At 47.4% G+C, this 18,035-nt stretch overlaps 1 protein-coding gene across 2 annotated transcripts in view; it reads right to left on the bottom strand.

Annotated features, from left to right (window-relative positions):
• CNIH3 (cornichon family AMPA receptor auxiliary protein 3) overlaps positions 1-16,969 on the bottom strand; it is a 117,941-nt gene extending 100,972 nt beyond the window's left edge. For both annotated transcript variants that reach the window (XM_003790976.1, XM_023513909.1), the window contains exon 1: positions 16,889-16,969. In XM_003790976.1, coding sequence (XP_003791024.1) covers positions 16,889-16,969 — 81 coding nt within the window. The remainder of the gene's footprint in view (positions 1-16,888) is intronic.
• Positions 16,970-18,035: the final 1,066 nt, after the last annotated feature.

The raw sequence follows: 18,035 nt of genomic DNA, 5'->3' as shown, positions 1-18,035 counted from the left end.
GACTCGCTTGAGCCCAGGAGTTGGAGGTTGCTGTAAGCTGTGATGTCACAGCACTCTACCCAGGGGGACAGCTTGAGGTTCTGTCTCAAAAAAAAAAAAAAGACCTGAAAGCAAGCTAGGGAAAACACAACCTTCACTTATGCACAAAAGCTGTGTGGAGGCAGGAGATGGTGTCAAATAAAAAGACAATAAATCAGCAAATAATAAACCAAACCCACCCAAGCCTGCCCTGTTCCCAGAAGAGTAGGTGCCACACAGAAGCAACCACTCACTCCTAGCAACAAGGTGGCCACAGATGCTTCTCACTGAGCTCTTTACCCTACACCTTTTACTGTCTTGGGTTTTGGTTTGTTGGATCTGTTCATACGTTTTTCTTAAACAAAATGTTGACTCAGCACCTGTAGCTCAAGTGGCTAGGGTGCCAGCCACATACACTGGAGCCCAGCCTGGGCCTGCCAAATAGCAATGACAGCTACAATTAAAAAATAGCCAGGTGTTATGGTGGGCGCCTGCAGTCCCAGCTACTTGGGAGGCTGAGGCAGGAGAATCACTTAAGCCCAAAAGAGTTTGAGGTTGCTGTGAGCTGTGACGCTATAGAACTCTACAGATGGTGACATAGTGAAACTGTCTAAAAAAAAAAAAATTGACAAAATGTTCCAGAAACATTTTATATTTTGATATAAGGAAGGAAAAATGGGAACAGTGAAAAACTAAGAGTAAAGAAACTAAAAAGTAAGTCCCAGAAACAATCAAACTCTTTGGCTGCCATTGGTCAGGTGCTCACATCTGGGGCAGTCAGCCAGCTTGGCTGTGCTGCAAGGTCTACGTCAACAGCTCTGTCCCTCGACCCTGGCACTTTATTGTGGGAGAAAGTGGCACTCCTTGCAAGCATGGTACTGTCCCTAGAGTCATTTCTCTATTGACTTTAATAATCTTGCCATACCAAACTTTAACTGGCTCCTTTAAGGAACTAATTCTAATGAAGGTGCCAGCACGCAGCAGAGCTCTAAGTGTCACACCACATCACCTCACCCCTCGGTAGACAACTGACATTGACTCCCATTTACAGAGCAAAATAACTTACTCCACACAGTGTGGAAGTTACCAATGTTGTTAATTATAAAGAGTGGCTCCTAGTGGCGTGTGGGGAACAGGGCTGAGGAGGGACTTGCTGTCCCTGGCTCTGTGTGAGGCAGGAAGGTGAAACTGGGAACAGGTGCTCAGCACAGGCTAGATGTGGGGCAATGGGGAGGGGTTCTGAGGAAGAGGAAGGACGTGGGAGGCAGGAGCTATGCTATGCTAAGAAGTTAAGAAGAAGGAAGAAGGGAAGAAGCCCAAGTGCCCATCAATCCACGAATGGATCGATAAACCGTGGTATATGTACACCATGGAATACTATGCAGCCCTAAAGAAAAACGAAGACTTTACCTCCTTCATGTTTACATGGATGGAACTGGAAAATGTTCTTCTTAGCAAAGTATCACAGGAATGGAAGAAAAAGTATCCAATGTACACAGCCCTTTTATGAAACTAATTTATAGCTCTCAAATGAAAGATACAACTTAATTCTAGACCAAGAATATGTGGAGGGGGTGGGGAAGGGGAGGGGAGAAGGGCGGCTGGGTGGTGGGTGACCGGAGAGATCACCTATATATCTGTCTAACAAGGGTACAAGTGAACTTTTCTAGAACTAGAATATAAATGTTTTGACACAATGACTATGCAAATGACATGAAATTTATGTGAACCAGCTTGATGAAAGTATTTCAAAATGTACATGAAAACACTACACTGTACCCCATATTTGCATTAATGTATACAGCTATCATTTAATTAAAAAAAAAAGAATGAAGAAGAACTGGGGTTCACTTTATTATCCTACAGAATTTGGACCTACACAGATAAGAGGACACTAAACTGGCAGGAAACCGTTTTTTTTTTTTCCTCAAACTCCTGGACTAAAGAGATCCTCCTACCTCGGCCTTCCCACTAGCTGGGACTACAGACATGCACCACAACCCCCAGCTAATTTTTTCTATCTTTAGTACCGATGGGGTCTCACTCTTGATCACTCTGAGCTCAAGTGATCCTCGTGCCTCGGCCTCCCAGGATGCTAAGATCACAGGTGTGAGCCACCACACCTGGCCTTTTGGCTCATTCTTTATTCACACGGCTGCCATTCCTTCCCTCTACATGTGTGTGCTTCGCTGAGTCCTGCAAAGCCCTCATCTAAGTGGACTCTGGAAAGCTGCGGGCTCAGAGGACATGTGTTATGGAGGCGTGTAGCATGGCCTCCATGGCTACAGGACATTTTAATGATGACCATCCTCTCCTTAGGGGCAGTGGGCAGTCATCACCTCACAGGGAAACCCGCTCAGGGCCAGGAGTCCAGTAAATCCATGACCCTGGCCAGACTGCAGCTGCTCCTCATTGAGCTAACAAAGAAGAAAAATAAGATCTTTTTTTGTAGTTCACATGGGTAATACCGCAAAGGGTTCATGGCATTAAGTAGTTAATCTTGACTTTAGAGAAAATCTTTTTTTCCTTGAATACAGATGAGTTGACAGACTAAAAAGTTAAAATGAAGGCTCGGCGCCTGTGGCTCAAGTGGCTAAGGTGCCAGCCACATACACCTAAGGTGATGGGTTCGAATCCAGCCCAGACCTGCCAAACAACAATGACGGCTGCAACCAAAAAATAGCCGGGCGCCTGTGGTCCCAGCTACTTGGGAGGCTGAGGCAAAAGACTCGCTTGAGCCCAGGTGTTGGAGGTTGCTGTGAGCTGTGAAGCCATGGCATTCTACCCAGGGGGCTAGCTTGAGGCTCTGTCTCAAAAAAAAAGAAAAAGTTAAAATGAAAAGCCCAGGTTGTGAATATCTGATATGTTTTGATCACCCACTTCTATGCCGGGTCTCTACACCAGTCTAATTTCCTCTGGAGAATTCTCTCCCCATTTTGAGTGAAGTCCTGCTGGGACCGGGGAGGCCACAGGGTTGGCTAGATACTCCACCATCCTCCTGCCCACTTGGGACCCAAGCTCCGTCTCAGAAGTTCTTTGTGAGTGATTCGAGGACAGAGATTTAAATATGTTTAAATCTGTTTCAAGCCTTGTTTTCTGGACTTTCCATCTATTCTACAAATGGAAGGGGAAGGGGGAAAGGGAAGGGAATTCTCTTTCTGTAAATCCCATTTTCCTTACAATGGCCAGAACTGATTTCTAAGAACTTCAACTACTACATTCCCTTCTCAGAAATTCAACCCCAAATACCCAAGTAGGCCATCAGAAAAGAAAAATCATGACAGAAGAAAGACAAAAAAGCGAGAGGCAGGTAACAACACTGGGAGAACCACAGAATTCCAGCCCTGGGCAGGATCATCGCCATCACTTCACTCAACTCCTTCATTTCACACCCAAGAAAAGAAAAGGCCCAGGGAGACAGGAGGACTTATCCGGAGCCACAGAGAGGTTTGCTAGAAGCACCCCTCAGCACCAGCGCCATTTGCCGCCAGTTCCCTTCCTGGGGTGTCACAGTTTGTTTTGGTTGGGTTTTTTTTTGTGGGGGGAGTACAATTTTTACCTTACATTGTTCTCACTTCCAGGGTAAAGTTCCATTTGTGGAAGAGCCCTTCACGCAGGGGGCTTGTTTTACACCCTCACGTTAGGTGAGATCCCACCTCACATATGGCGTGACTTTGGGTTCTAAAACTGCCAGCCAATGCAAGAAAAGGATGTCAAGATTGAACACATTTTCCTCCAGTCAGCACATACGCTTTCTTGGCCTCAGCTCAACTCCCTATCACTCTCCAGAACCTGCAAGACAAATTATCCCAGGATACCTCACAGACCCATAATGACGGAGTGGCTTGAAGTCCAGCAACATCTGACTGAATCCCAGCTCCAGATAACGATTCTACATGATCTAAGAGACCCCCCTCCCAAACCCCACCACACCCACACATGACATCCCAGTGCCTCTCACAAATCCCTTACCTGCCATACCTGCTAGTCCATCCTCTTGTGAAAGGGCCACTGTGGTCAGACCAGGATTTCCAAGCCTTACCTAACGAATGAGCTGCTGATGACATAAGACAATGAGAACAATGACAGTCAGCTGAAGATTTCTGGCCAAAGCCATGAGATTCACTGCAGCAGAACGTGGCCTGTACCATGTGACCACAGAGAAAGGAAGGAAAGAGAAGCAGCATAATCTGCATGTCTGTTCAGAGCAGAATCTATGAACTGTGGGTACAAACTTGTTCTCTTTGGCCCTGGTCCACCCATAGCTGCTGTGAAGCCCCTCAGCTTCCAGAAGCCTGGGGCAGACACAGAAGCCCAGACATGTAGCTTCAGGTCCCCATGTATACATGTGAAAATACGACCTCTCTGCCCATGACACACCTGAGGGTGCGTTACCTCAGACATCTGGACAGCCCAGTGCAGCCCCCTGGCAACCCAACTCTCCTCATATGCTGGCCCGAGACACAAGTCCTAGTCCCTAATCATTACATTCTGGGGGACTAATCATTTGGCTATTTCCATACCCAAAAACCTTGCATGCAGTTGCTAATTCCTTTTCTTTATAAGGTTCACAGAACACATTTAAATTTTTCTTAATCCAAGATACAAATGTCTCTATTATATAGGAGACCATCTGGGCTGCTACTGCTAGCTGGCTATGCTGCTATCAGCTTTTTTTAGAGTTCATGAATCAGTTGCCAATAAGAAAAAAAAAATAGTGCCGAGACTGCTTTCCTCCCCTGCATTTTCCCCCAGCAGCAGAAGAACTGTATCTCTTCATCAAAATGGACCATGTGAACACAGAAACAGAAAAGATACCTAAGACTGATGCTCTGGAAATGTCAGCCCACGGTTCTAGCCGCTGTGGAGGTGGGAGGTGGTGTCAGCTTACTTCCCATCACTGGGGCCCACCAGCTGGGCTAAGTTATTGTTATATTGTGCAACCTCCACAGACTGAGCTATATGCAAAGGAGAAGGAATAAAAGGAGGTCAAAAGCAATGGGGAAAGACAAGAGGAGGAAGTAGAGTGAGGAAAAAAAAGGGGAGCCAAAGCCTGACAGCCCCTAACCCCTAATGCCAGGGACTCACTAAAAACCACAGACTTTTCCTGAAGCCCAGAGGACCTGCTGAGCCAAGTCGGGGAGCTGAGTTCTAAGTGCTATTATGTGGCCACAGAAGGGAAGCCATGTAAATGGGAAGCCAAAAACTGAGAAGATGAATGGAGACGCTAATGAATGACCAGGGGAGAAAGTCAGTGGATTCCGGGTAGCCTGGCCTGCTAGTTTCTCTGTTATGAAGAGAAAAGGGGCCCCAAAAAAGGTAATCACTGGGTCATTCAGTCAGACCAGCGTCCTGGCGTGCACCTACAATTTTTATAGACACTACAAAGGATCAGAAGTTACAGCTCCATTCTGGCCAGACAATATCCCCAAGGACAGAAACCACCCACCTCACCCATCGAAGGGTAGTTGGTGGGTGTTAATTACCCTCACAAGAGGGCCACAAAAACAGAGTTGGGAGCATTTGGCCACAAGCCTGTAAGTAGTGAGAAAATCACAGTACTGAGTCCATGTGTGCAGTTAACTGTTCCCACAAAGGCATTTAGTCAAAATGTTAAGTGGAAAGAAGCACCTAAGTATTCCCCACCTCCCACACTGACCGAGGAGAGAAAAAGTGGTTCTAGCCCAACAAAATTAAGTGTGGGATTTCCATTGCTATAGAATACTTTTGTCATGGTGGTAATTGGCACATGTATGTGCATGTGTGTGTGTGTGTGAGAGAGAGAAAGAGAGAGAGAAAGAGAGAGAGAAAGAGAAAGAAAGAGAGAGAGAAAGAGAGAAAGAGAAAGAGAGGGAAAGAGAAAGAGAGAGAAAGAGAAAGAGAGAAAGAAAGAGAGAGAGAGAGAGAGGGAAAGAGAGAGAGAGAAAGAGAGAAAAAGAGAAAGAGAGGGAAAGAGAAAGAGAGAGAAAGAGAAAGAGAGAGAGAGAAAGAGAGGGAAAGAGAAAGAGAGCAAAAGAGAGAGAAAGAGAGGCAAAAGCAACCCAGGAGATGAACAGATGAATGGATGAACAAAAGGCAGAAAGCGAAAAATCACCTTCACAAATCTGCGTTTGTTTTTTGTTGTTTTTTATTTGGTTGGGGTTTTTTTGTTTGTTTTGTTTTGTTGGGGTTTTTTTGAGACAGAGCCTCAAGCTGTCCCCCTGAGTAAAGTGCCGTGGCATCATAGCTGACAGCAACCTCCAACTCCTGGACTTAAGCTATTCTCTTGCTTCAGCCTCCCAAGTAGCTGGGACCACAGGCGCCTGCCACAACACCTGGCTATTTTTTGGTTGTAGTTGTCATTGCTGTTTGGCAGGCCCAGGCTGGATTCGAACCTGCCAGCTCCAGTATATATGGCTGGCACCCTAGCAACTGAGCTACAGGTGCTGAGACAAAAATCTGCGTTTTTTTAAACCACTCTTGTGACTCAAGGCAGGTTAAATAAACTAGAAAATGAAAAGAGGGCCTTTACCTAACAAATGCAATCGGTATAACCTGGTTTCTTATACCCTCGATGACTCCCCAACAATAAAAATAAATAAATAAGTAAATAAACAAACTAGAAAATGAAATCATCCCCAAATTGTCTCCCTGTAACCCAACGACCTGCTTCATTTCCATCCCCCTAGAAGTCCCCAGATTACGGGCAAAAATCAAAGCATGAGCCTTGGGTAAAGCTGCCTGGTCCTCATCCCCCCTCCTCCACACCAACCGCCTTTGCACTGATTTGAGAGCAGAAATGCAAATGAGGTTTTAATGAAAACAACAAAAATAAATTTTTTTGACAGGATGCCCTTTGTTCCTAATAGCAGGTGCATTCTCAGTTCTCATACACCCAAAACACTCTCAGCCCCAAAACCATGAAAAACACTAATTTCTTCCTGAGGAATTTCCTGGAAGAAATGGCTATGAGCACAAGGAAAACTCCAAGAGTTGTCTTTAATAAAATCTCTGGTACCCTTTGTAATTTCAGGCAACTAAAGCTTAATGCTAAGAATTCAGTACAGATTTTATAACTATTTTGTTCATTTAAAGGACATGAATGTTCCAAGTAATGTGAATAAAACAGAGCAGATATTAAGCATATGCATAAACCTAGGATGAGGTTGCGGATCCATCTTGAAGGAGGAGGCAGGTGGTAGCAACTGCCAGGGGCCAGAGAGTCCAGAAACAGCAGAGATGACGCAGGAAAGACTGAGGAATAAAGGAGTTTCTCCTTGTAAGAATAAAGGGGCCACAGAAAATTAAACATAGTGGATCCAGCAATTCCTGTTCCTTGAGTATAAACGTGAGAGAAGTGCAGCAGAGACTGAAGAGCTTTGTTATTCACTGCAGCATCATTCACAATAACCGAAGGTGGAAGCTGTCCAGTGCTCACCAACAGATGCGTAGATTAACAAAGCGAAGTGTATTACATATGGTGGAGTGTTACTCAGCCATGCAAAGGAGGGGCATTCTGACACATGATACTTGGATGAACCTTGAAGATGTTATGCTAAGTGAAATAAGCAAGATACAGAAGGATGTGTAGCATGATTCCACTTCTCTGAGATACAGAGAATGAACAAATCCATAGAGACCGAAAGTAGAATGGTGGTGGCCAGGGGTGGTGGGGAAAGGTCAGTGGGAGTTATTGTGGAATAGGTAGGTATAAAGATGAAAAAGTTATGGAGATGGATGGTGGTGATGGTTGCACAACAATGTGAAAGTGCTTAATGCTACTGAACTGTACACTAGATAAAACCGCTAAAAACAGCAAATGTCAGCAAGGCACTGTGGTTCACACCTGGTTATCCCAGCACTCTGGGAGGCCGAGGCAGGAGGACCACTTAAGGCCAGGAGTTTGAGACAAGCCTGGGCAGCAAAACCCCATCTCTACAATATCCCAGTTTAAAAATTAGCCAGGCACAGTGGAATGCATCTGTAGTCCCAGCTACTCAGGAGGCTGAGACAGGAGGATTATCTGAGCCTTAGAGTTAAAGGCTATAGTAAGCTACTATCACACCACTGTACTCCACCCTATATGGCAGAGAGACACTATGTTTTTTAAAAATAAAAATAAAAAAGTAAATGTCATGTTATTTTACATATATTTTAACACAATAACTTGTAACTTGACAAGATGGCCTGGGTACTAATCAACTGATGGAGACTGGATAAAAATACCTGCTCTAATTCAATGCACAATTAGTATCTATACTAAAGTTCTGGAGGCAGAGGTAAAACAGATACTCCTGCTCTCTCTATGCCTGCAAGTAACCAAGCCCCTTATCAATCCCTTACCTGCATAATTCAACTATTCAAGAAAATGGCCCCCAAGAGTTCAGTGGCGTCCGCAGAGGCCCATCCCAGGCAGAAGTGCCAAGGCCTATGGTGGCAGCAGCAGACGACTGGGAGCCCCTAGAGAGAGAAGCCATTCCTCTTGGAACCACATTCCAGGCCTCGGGGTCTCGTTGTCAGACTGACTCAGTGTGTCCCAGAGATGGTGCTGCCCTGACTCCCCTTCAACTCACAGAACAGATGGCAGCAGCCATCCTCAGGGCCCAGGGGTCTGCCAGTGCACACAACACAGCCCACCCACAAGGACCTGCTGGGCACAGCTCTGCAGCCAGCCACCACCACCCCCAAAGGCACAAGCTCCCTCTTTTCTTCAAAGGGATGAGATCCACAAGTTTCTGGGTTTATGAGCCAAATGAGGCTGCCAAAAAGGTGGCTTTTACTGCAGTTGTGGTTAACCTGAGAGCCACCAATCAATAGTCACACACTCCAACATGGGTTCACTGTGTCCTCTAAGTCCTGTGAATGAATAAATTGGGCACAAAGGCCCTGCATCTACTTCAGTTGGAGAGTCCAGGCATAGGCACACCCAAAGCATGTAAGAACCCGAGGTCACATGGAGACAAAGGCAAATGGGCCACATGCATGAGTTTGTCGTGCTGTAGGAGTTTGGAGTAGGTTGGAGAGAACAGGGTTGATAATGGTAAGACTTGAGCTAGACAGTGAACGAATGTGGGGAACTTAGATCCAAGAAGGAAGAAGCCTTTTCTTCTTGAGAGAGGAATAAACAAACATCTAAGAGGCAATATAGAGTCTGCTTGTGGAGTTGGGGCCATATGAAGGGGAGTCATAGGAGACCCTCTGGAAAGGTAAGTAGATGCCCCATTTTAATAGGTCTCCAACACCAAACTGGGGGTTAGGATACCATCCCAAAGGCAGTACACATCTTGACCCCAGGAGATCCCAAGTCTTCAGGCCCCATACCCAGAAGCAGGGATCATCCTAACCAAGTCTTTTAGTGCCTTGGACACTTACACACAGACATGTTGGTGGCCCCATGATATCAGCCTAGTTATCTCTTTTAGTTTCATATTTGGCCTTTATTTTAGTGTACATAAGAATGTCTCACATTTACCTCTCTTACTATGCTAAATAAGAAATACTTGCCAGCCTGATCATTAAGCCCTGGATTGGTATTCAGAGACTAATTCAGGATTTAATTGGATACTTGGAGTTTTCAGTGACCTTTGGGTAGTTAATCAGATTCCAAGTGCCATTAAGAAGTGCAGCCAAGTCTCAGTTACCTGTGTTTAGATGCAGACACTCCAGCTATAAATGATCCCAAAGAGTGACCACCTCCAGCCCTATAGATCTGTGTCTGTCAGTAGTGCGTATGGCCTGGCTATTTGTAGCAGGACTGAATTCCTTTTCTCTGTAACACAGTTTAAATTTTCTCCCCTAAGCTTCTCTCAACTACTAGAAGAGGAGGCAACCCAGATGCAATGTGAACGGTAAGCATGTCAGTCTGAAATTTAATACCTGCCTTTCTAAGGCACAGGGAGACTATACACACCTGGTGGTCAGAGGATGGAAGAAAGGCGAATTTCACAGGGACACGTCATCAAAAATGGGTGCCTTAAGATACCAGTGGGTGGTGTCAGCTTACTTCCCATCACTGGGGCCCACCAGCTGGGCTAAGTAATATTGTGCAACCTCCACAGACTGAGCTATATGCAAAGGAGAAGGAATAAAAGGAGGTCAAAAGCAATGGGGAAAGACAAGAGGAGGGAAGTAGAGTGAGAAAAAAAAGGGGAGCCAAAGCGTGATAGCCCCTAACCCCTAATGCCAGGGACTCACTAAAAACCACAGACTTTTCCTGAAGCCCAGAGGACCTGCTGAGCCGAGACGGGGAGCAGAGAAAGAACCCACAGGGAAGAGGGAAAAGAAACGGTCAGGGTCCCAGAAAACACAAGGGAGACATGGACAAGGGTCAAAGCCAAAGAGGTTAAGATAAGCAACATGTGGTGTCCAGAGACTGCCCAGCAGGACACCACTGGAGCCCTTTTCCAGCTCTGGGCTGAGAAGGCAGAGGTCAGGGAAGACAAGGCAGGGACAGGAGAAGAAATGAGGGTGTCAGGAAAATAGGCAAAAAGCACTTACCAATTCTGGGTGGTGCACGCAGAGGGCTTTGCTTTGTTAGTCTCCTTGGTTTGTGTGTGTCTAATGTAAGCATATAAAGAGGGAAGGGGAGGCAGGATGCAGTGAGGCAAAGACTGTCTGCAATGAAAGCGATCCAGCAGCATCCAGGACCTGGGCTCTGGCGCTTGTCTCCACCTTCAGTGGCACTGCAGCCTGCGTACCTGCCCCAGGAGGATGCAAAGGGTGGTGGCTGAAGACACAGGCAAGTGGGAAGAAGTGCCAGAGCAATGCCCCAGGGCATGGGTGGGCAGGAATTAACTTCAGACAGGGGAGAAACTCTGTTTCTTCTGAGTCTGGGAAAGAAAGAGAAAATAGGAATCAAAGAATCACAGAGGTCTGGACAGCAGCAGGATAGTGAGATGTCCCTATCTGATAACCTCTACCTTCTCTGTGAGTAGCAGGGAAAGTCATCTGCTCAGAGGAGTAGCGGTAAGACTTTGGGAGCTTGTAGGGGCTCTGAGAAAACGACAAAGATTTAGAACAATACTGTGGCAACTGAAGGAACTGACCCAGATCACACTGATGAGGTACTGCAATACTGAAGGGCAGCTGAGATCAAACTGTGCATTCATCTGGGCCACAGCAGCTCTCAGGCACCTAGAGTGGTAGCAGGTAGGTTCCTGGAAGACCGAAGCATCCACACAGGGATGGACAGGGGACACTGAACACAGCAGTTCAGAGCAAAAGGACAAGGTGAATGGCAGACAATGGGGTCTGATGGCACAGAGGAACTGAATCCTTGAGGGATGATTCACTGAGAGAAAAAGGAAGAGTTACAGTCAAAGTAAGGGCCAAGAGAAGGAGCAGAAGACCATGGGAGGGAGAGAACCAGGGCTCACACCAGAAAGGCAGGACCAGAGTGTGGTCAGGGCCTGGGAGACTGTAGGGATGGCAGTGGCCACTGGATGGGGAAGTCAGATAACCAAGAGCACCAAGATAATACAGGACACTAAGGATGGGGCTGTGACCAGGTACCAAGTCCCCAGGGTATCCTTGGAGGAGCAACACACAGGAGGTAGGTGACAGTGACAAGGAAGGGTGGTGAGTGCACCATCCAGATGGTGTATGGGAGAGCACAGCACCAGAGGAATCTGTTTGCATACTTACTGGGAGGGAGGTGCATAGAAGCAAACTAGTCCAGGGAAGAAAGCACAGAGAATGTGGGTATACAGAAGGAAAAGAGGCCAGGCAGCCAAAGGGGCTGGGTACAAGGCAGGTGCAGGCATGGCTTCAGGCCAGCAGAGGTAGAAGATCCAAATACCTCGCAAAGGCTTCACAACACTGTGGTGTTTGTTCAGTGACCCTAAAGTCAAAGACAGGTTGTTTGAGTGCTTCTGTAACATTCACCCCCAGTGAGACCTCGAAACCTCACCAAGCAGCTGGGATTAGGATCAGTGTCTGCTGGTTTCAGGGGATTTCTGAATTCTGCACCCTTCTCTCCTCCCTCTCAACATGACTTCATACAATGATGACATAAGCCTTCTTTTTTCAGGAGTAGTTAAGGAAAATGGTCAGCCAACATCTCAATGCAAGCAAGGATCAGGTGGCACAAGTCAACACAAACATCACACCTTCAAGAAGGTGCTCTCTCCAAGCACAGCCAGCACTTCTCCCTAAGCTGTCCCTGTCCAGGTGAGCCAGCTCCTCTATCATCAAGAAGGGCCCTGTAACCCATGAGAATGGCCTATCATCTTCTTCACAACAATTAGTTTCCAAGGTTTCAAAGTGCCAGGGTACCAGGAAAAATGAATGCATCCAAAATGTTTAGAGAACAGTCCCTAGGAAGCAACCAGAAGCCAAATTAGACATGAATTACCAGAAACGCGCCAAGCCAGAGGTAACAAGAATGTATTCCACGAGTATTTACCAGACACCCTAGATAACACTTGCCAGGCACCACTGTAGGCTCTGCAGAAACAACAGTAATGTGGAAAAGGGCCCTGCTCTCAAAGAGCTTCCTTCCACTCTAGCCAGGAGATGACAGACAGGGTAGAAGGGTAAGGGGGGAGAGGGACAGGACAGGCTGAAGCTACAGACACCCCATATGCAAGTGAGACGCTAGAAGATCCTGGGATGTCTCAAATAGAACAAAATATAGAGACCAGGGAAGGCGTGGCAAGGACCACAGTACCGTATCTGTGCAGCCCAAAGTAGGGCCTTAGAAAACAGGCTATTGTCAACTCAAAGCATTCTACCATTTCACATAAACCTGTATTTGTCTCCAGATGAATAATTTGAGAAAAAAGAATGTTTACTAGGCTGAAACCAGGTGAGAGGCTCCACCACAAAGACACTCTGCCCAGCAAAACTGTCTCTCAATAAATACATCTGTTATCATCTGTCAGAGGTCCATTAAAAGCCTCTGATAGCAAACACTGCTATGAGTCTAAAGAAATCTCAAGGTGAGGTGAGACATTGAGTCTTTCTAGAGATTAATGAGAATTAAATTTTATCTGTAAATTGTCAAAATTCAGTGACTCTAGATATAAAAACTTCAAAAGACAAAAACCTGAGATAACCAATAATGAATCTTTGATCTTTGCAGAGAATGGCTTCATCTGTGTTTATATGAATGTGACAGTCCACAAACAGCCTCAATCAAGCTGGAGCTGAGAAGACGTTTGTGAGTAAACATCTAACAGTGGCTGCAAATACACATGACTCCACATACAAAACTCTTTAGAACACCATTTTTCCTTCTAAACATCCATATGCAATTTTTTTGGGGGGGGGGGGACCGGGGCGGACCTGAACCCACCACCTCCGGTTTATGGGGCCGGTGCCCTACTCCTTTGAGCCACAGGCGCCACCCCATATGTAAGTTTTTTAAGTACAGAAAAGATACCTAATCTTTTCTGACTAGTGAGATTAGGTGATTTTGTTTCATCATATCACTGTATTTTAAAATTTTGAGCAATGAACCTGTATCATTTTATAATTTTTAAAAAAAAGAATTTTTTCTTTTAAAAAAGGATATTTAGTTTGAGTCTTATTGCTGCAATTGTTATAACTCAAATCCGAACTTCCAACTCTATTTATTTATACAAAGAAACCTACTCCTTTGAATAGGATAGAAACTATTATCAAAGTTAACAATCCAGGGTGGCACCTATGGCTCAAAGGAGTAGGGCGCCAGCCCCATATACCGGAGGTGGTGGGTTCAAGCCCAGCCCCGGCCAAAAAAAACTGCAAAGTTAACAATCCAATGTCAGTGACTATAATTTGAGAAAAGGCTTAGGTGTAAGAGTCTCACAGACCCCAGCTCCAATCATACCAGCTGTGCCATTTCAGACAAGTTTCATAACTTCTCTGATCCACAGTCTTCTCATCTGTAAAATGTCAACTGTGGGGACTAAAGGGCTATCATGTGCCTGGAGTTATGCAAACCCATAAAACAAAAACAAACTTCAGTTCTATTCTGCTTCTTCCGAGTGTAACAAATCTACCTGGAAATGGTGGCTGATATAAAATAAATTGGTAATTTCAAATATTTTCATCTGAAAACAAATGTAGGTAAGTTTCAAAGTAAAAAACAAGACTGGAAAGAAATGTACTTATGACAGGCCACATCTTTCCTTGCTCCCAGACACGCTAGGAAAGGGTAGGTGAACAACGGGAAGTACCTCTCACAATCCTCTGTAAAGTGCCTAGAACTGAGGTTGGCCAACAGCAGACACTCCAAAATAGCTACTGTCATTACCCCTAAGTAGATTTCTTACATAAATGAGAAAAATGTGCCATCTTCAGACCTCACAGCATTTTAAGATATGTCTGTGTGGCAGGTGTTTGAACTGCCGTAAATTGTTAAGTGCCTATTCAGTATTTGGGGTGTCAGTATATGCTGTGCAATCAATATGGCGCATCAGATCAAGAAATACATAAGAAATATAAAAAGCTGGAAGGAAGACAAACATTCTAAACACAGAGCCTGGATTTTGGTCAAAATAACTACCACACATAACCAACACCTATACAGATACAAAGTGTGTCCTGAGATTAGTGTGTCTCCAATTTCCCCTGATTTCAATATTCAGGAACCAAATCAGCATGATGGGATTTGGGGGGATGGATATGGGGAAAGAGAGACAACCACTAGGAAATGAGGGCTGGGACTTGGGAATTCTTACTGTCTTTTGAGTTGGAAGAACATAAATTCCTTTTATTCCTAGAAACAAGAATCTGGCCACCCCCACAAGTAATCCGGACACAGCCCAACTTAGGACTGGACTGTACACAGGTACCTGGAGATAAGAGGTGAGCACTGGGAACCTAGACAAAAGAGGCTCATGCAGGACCATGGGACACCTGCTTTTCATTCAAATACCTTACATTGAACTTCACAAACCACTCCCTTCATTAACCTGTTCTTGAATTATTTATTATCTTGCCCTGAGAGAGAGAAAATTATTCTTTCTGGTTAACTTGTTCTACTTCAGGGGCTAGTTCAGAGAATTTCAAGCCTGATAGAATTGGATGGAACTTTCTGGCCAAGGCAAAAACAGAAAAAATAGCACAGGAAGTATTTCTGAACAAATGGAGTAATGAGCCTTTTACAATGTACATAACTGCCCAAATCCATAGAAGCTGAGAAAGTTCCTCTAAGACACACTAGCTGAGGTCTGTCTCGCTGTTAGGGCGTGACATGTTCTGTACCATATTTTATTCTAAATTAAAGTTCCATTTTCCCCTAAAAACTATCAGCACTTTAAGGCTCAGTTTTCTACCACAGATTAGATGCAGCATTCCAGGGTCTCATTTTGCTATTTAGAAGCAATGGAATTTTGCCCCCTCTAAGGCTCTGTGATGAGGAGAGGGACCAAGCAAAAAGCCTGTTATTTAGAAGTGATGGAGTTTTGTACCCTCCCAGGGCACAGAAAGATTTTTGATCAGCTCCCAGATTTCTGTATCTGAATAGTTTTTCTCTCACTCTCAGATTCCTGTATCAACTGATTCACAGATTTAGAAATAGGGGAATCATCTCACTGTAGAGCTGTGGGAGGAAGCCGGCAAGCCTCCTGCCTAGGTTACAGGGCTGGAAGCGAGAAAGCTTCCCTCAGCAGGCTCCCTCTCCTCCCTGTTAGAGACCCCTGTAACAGGAGCTGCTCTAGCTTCCTAGTTCTATTTTAAGATAAACTCTCTCATTCTTTAAACCACTAACACAAAACACCGGCATCTCAGTTTTCTCGCAGTTTTCTTCAGGTCTTCATTTGGGGTCATTCCCCACTGTGTGCAAGTTCTCTGAGGCTCACCAAAACCAGGCTTCCAGGGAAGCGTCAGAGGCTTCTCTGTTACCCCCTTTGCTGGGCAGGGCCAGGCTGTTAAAGGTGGGAGACTATGCACTGTGGCACCCCTAGGACACCTGACCTTGGCCAGTCTTCCCACTAGCCCTCTCAAGGTGAGGATAGGGAGTCTGACCTCAGAGAAGGAAGACCCAAGAGTTCCACTTGCTAAGTTGCCCAGTCTTTTCGAGAACATCATCTTCAGTCCTGTAAGCTCTGTTGCTCTCTCTCAATACTTCTATTCAGAAGCTTTGGTCCTCTGTTCCCACACCACCCCGGAAGAACTGGGACTCAGGACTGCTGTCCACCTCCCCGAAGGGCGGCAGAAAGCTTGTACCCCCGGAGGATGCTAACGCCCCGCCCAGGTCTGTCACCCGCAGAGTCTTCAGGAGTTGGATGTTCCGACCCAGGAGGGCAGAGGAGGAAAGCCTGCTCACCCTCGGCATGCCTTTTCTCTCGGCCTTATTATCCCTTTGCCTCCTGCTTTTTCTCCCTGCCTTCCGTTTGCCCTCCTTTCCACCCCCACCACCTGGGGTCCCTCCTCTCGGCAGGTTCAGACTCTCCTACAATTCCTTTTACAAGGCGCTCTAGTCGCGTTTCTACTTTGTCTCCAATTGCGTCTAAATGCAACCCACCGCAGATGCTGACATTTTAAACGTTTAGTTGTTATAGTTACTTGACTAACTGCTGGGACCTGGGGTGGGGCTCCTCCTTGGCCGGCAACCCGCGAGAGAGGAGGGGGAGTGGGAAGAGAAGAGTAGATGGGGGCGTAGCCGCCATTCTCCGGGGTCCCGGGACCCTGGAGAGGGTGTCCTCCCAGTCACCAGCGGTCCCTCCACCTCCAGCCAGGGCACGAGAAGGCACTCCCGGCGTCGCTTAGCCTCGAGGTGCTGGGACCTGTCGCCTGCCCCGGGACAATGGAGCGGCAGAGGGTCTGACTTGCAGGTGTGCGGCAGCTGGCCTCCCAGGTCATCTACGCCCGCAGCGTGGAGAGTGCGAGGTGAAATCACAGAAGGAAGTGAAAAGGTGCATTTGGAGAGAAAGAAAAGAGTTAGAAACCGCTGCGGGTTACTCACGTGCCAGATGGCGAAGAAGATGAGCGCCGCGCACAGCACCAGAGACAGCATGTAGCAGAAGGCTGCGAACGTGAAGGCCATGGCCAGCGGACCCCACCCACCACACACAGAGAAGCCCCCGGGGGGGTGGGCTGCGGACCCCAATCCCACCACAGAGAAGCCGCTGGAGACCCAAGCCTCTCCCTGGGACCGCACTCCCTCAAAGGGGGAGGCAGAAAGAAGCCACGGCTGCACACTCCTCTCAAAGCCACTGGCCAGAAGGGCGCACGGCTAGCGGAGAGAGACTCAAGGGTCAGCGCACAGGGGCTGGTTCCCGCAAGGTCTGGCGACCCCGGACCGGGCCTTCCCGCGAAGGCAGGGAAAGATGCGTCGAATGCTGTTGGCGGGAACAGTCCCCAAATCGAAGACCAAACCAGCAGAAAACATCTGCCAGTAAGTGCCAACCACGAGCCCCTCGAAACCAACTCGGCGACGGATGCGAGGACTCCGTCCCCCGAATCCCTGAGAAGATGCGAGGACTTCACGAAAGACTGAGAGGAGGTCCCGTCCCCGGAATTCCCGGGTAGACGCTGCTTTCTGCCACTAAGCCGGAGAGAAGAGGCAAGCGCTCGGCTCAGGACCCTCCCGCGCCACCAGGGAGCGTCTAGCCAGGTGCCGGGCGGACTCGGAGCTCCTCTCAAATCCCTGAGCCAGGAGAAAAGGTCTTTAGGTGGCCAGGTGGGTCCCCAGGTCCTGCACCGCGGACGCGGCTTCCAGCGTAGCTGTGCGCTCCGAGGCGCACCAGCCCCTCTCCCCACCGGCCGCCCCGGCCCGCCGGCTGCAGTAACTCAAGTGTTCAGAAAACTGGGAGACGGGCCGGGGAGAGCGCGGGCTCCAACACAGCGAGCTAGCCCCGGTTCAGATGCTGGGGGGTTTCAGGCGGGTTTCAGGCCAAAAGCTGCCCCCACGAGAGCTCGCTCCACCTGCTGCTGCTACCGCCGCCTCTGCAGCTGGGAGAACTGTAGCGGCACGGCCCGGGATCCCCTCCCTCCCGGCACCCCACCCTCCGCTCCGGCTCCGGCTCAGGCGAGCACCCCACCCCAACGGGCGGAGACTGCAGTCGCGGGGGTCGGAGAAACGTGAGTGACGGAGAGCCGACCGGGGCGGG

The sequence above is a fragment of the Otolemur garnettii genome, unplaced genomic scaffold (assembly GCF_000181295.1).
Source record: "Otolemur garnettii isolate 467f Iridium unplaced genomic scaffold, OtoGar3 scaffold00045, whole genome shotgun sequence".
In the NCBI taxonomy this organism is placed as follows: domain Eukaryota; kingdom Metazoa; phylum Chordata; class Mammalia; order Primates; family Galagidae; genus Otolemur; species Otolemur garnettii.
This window is presented reverse-complemented; position numbering and strand designations above follow the sequence as displayed.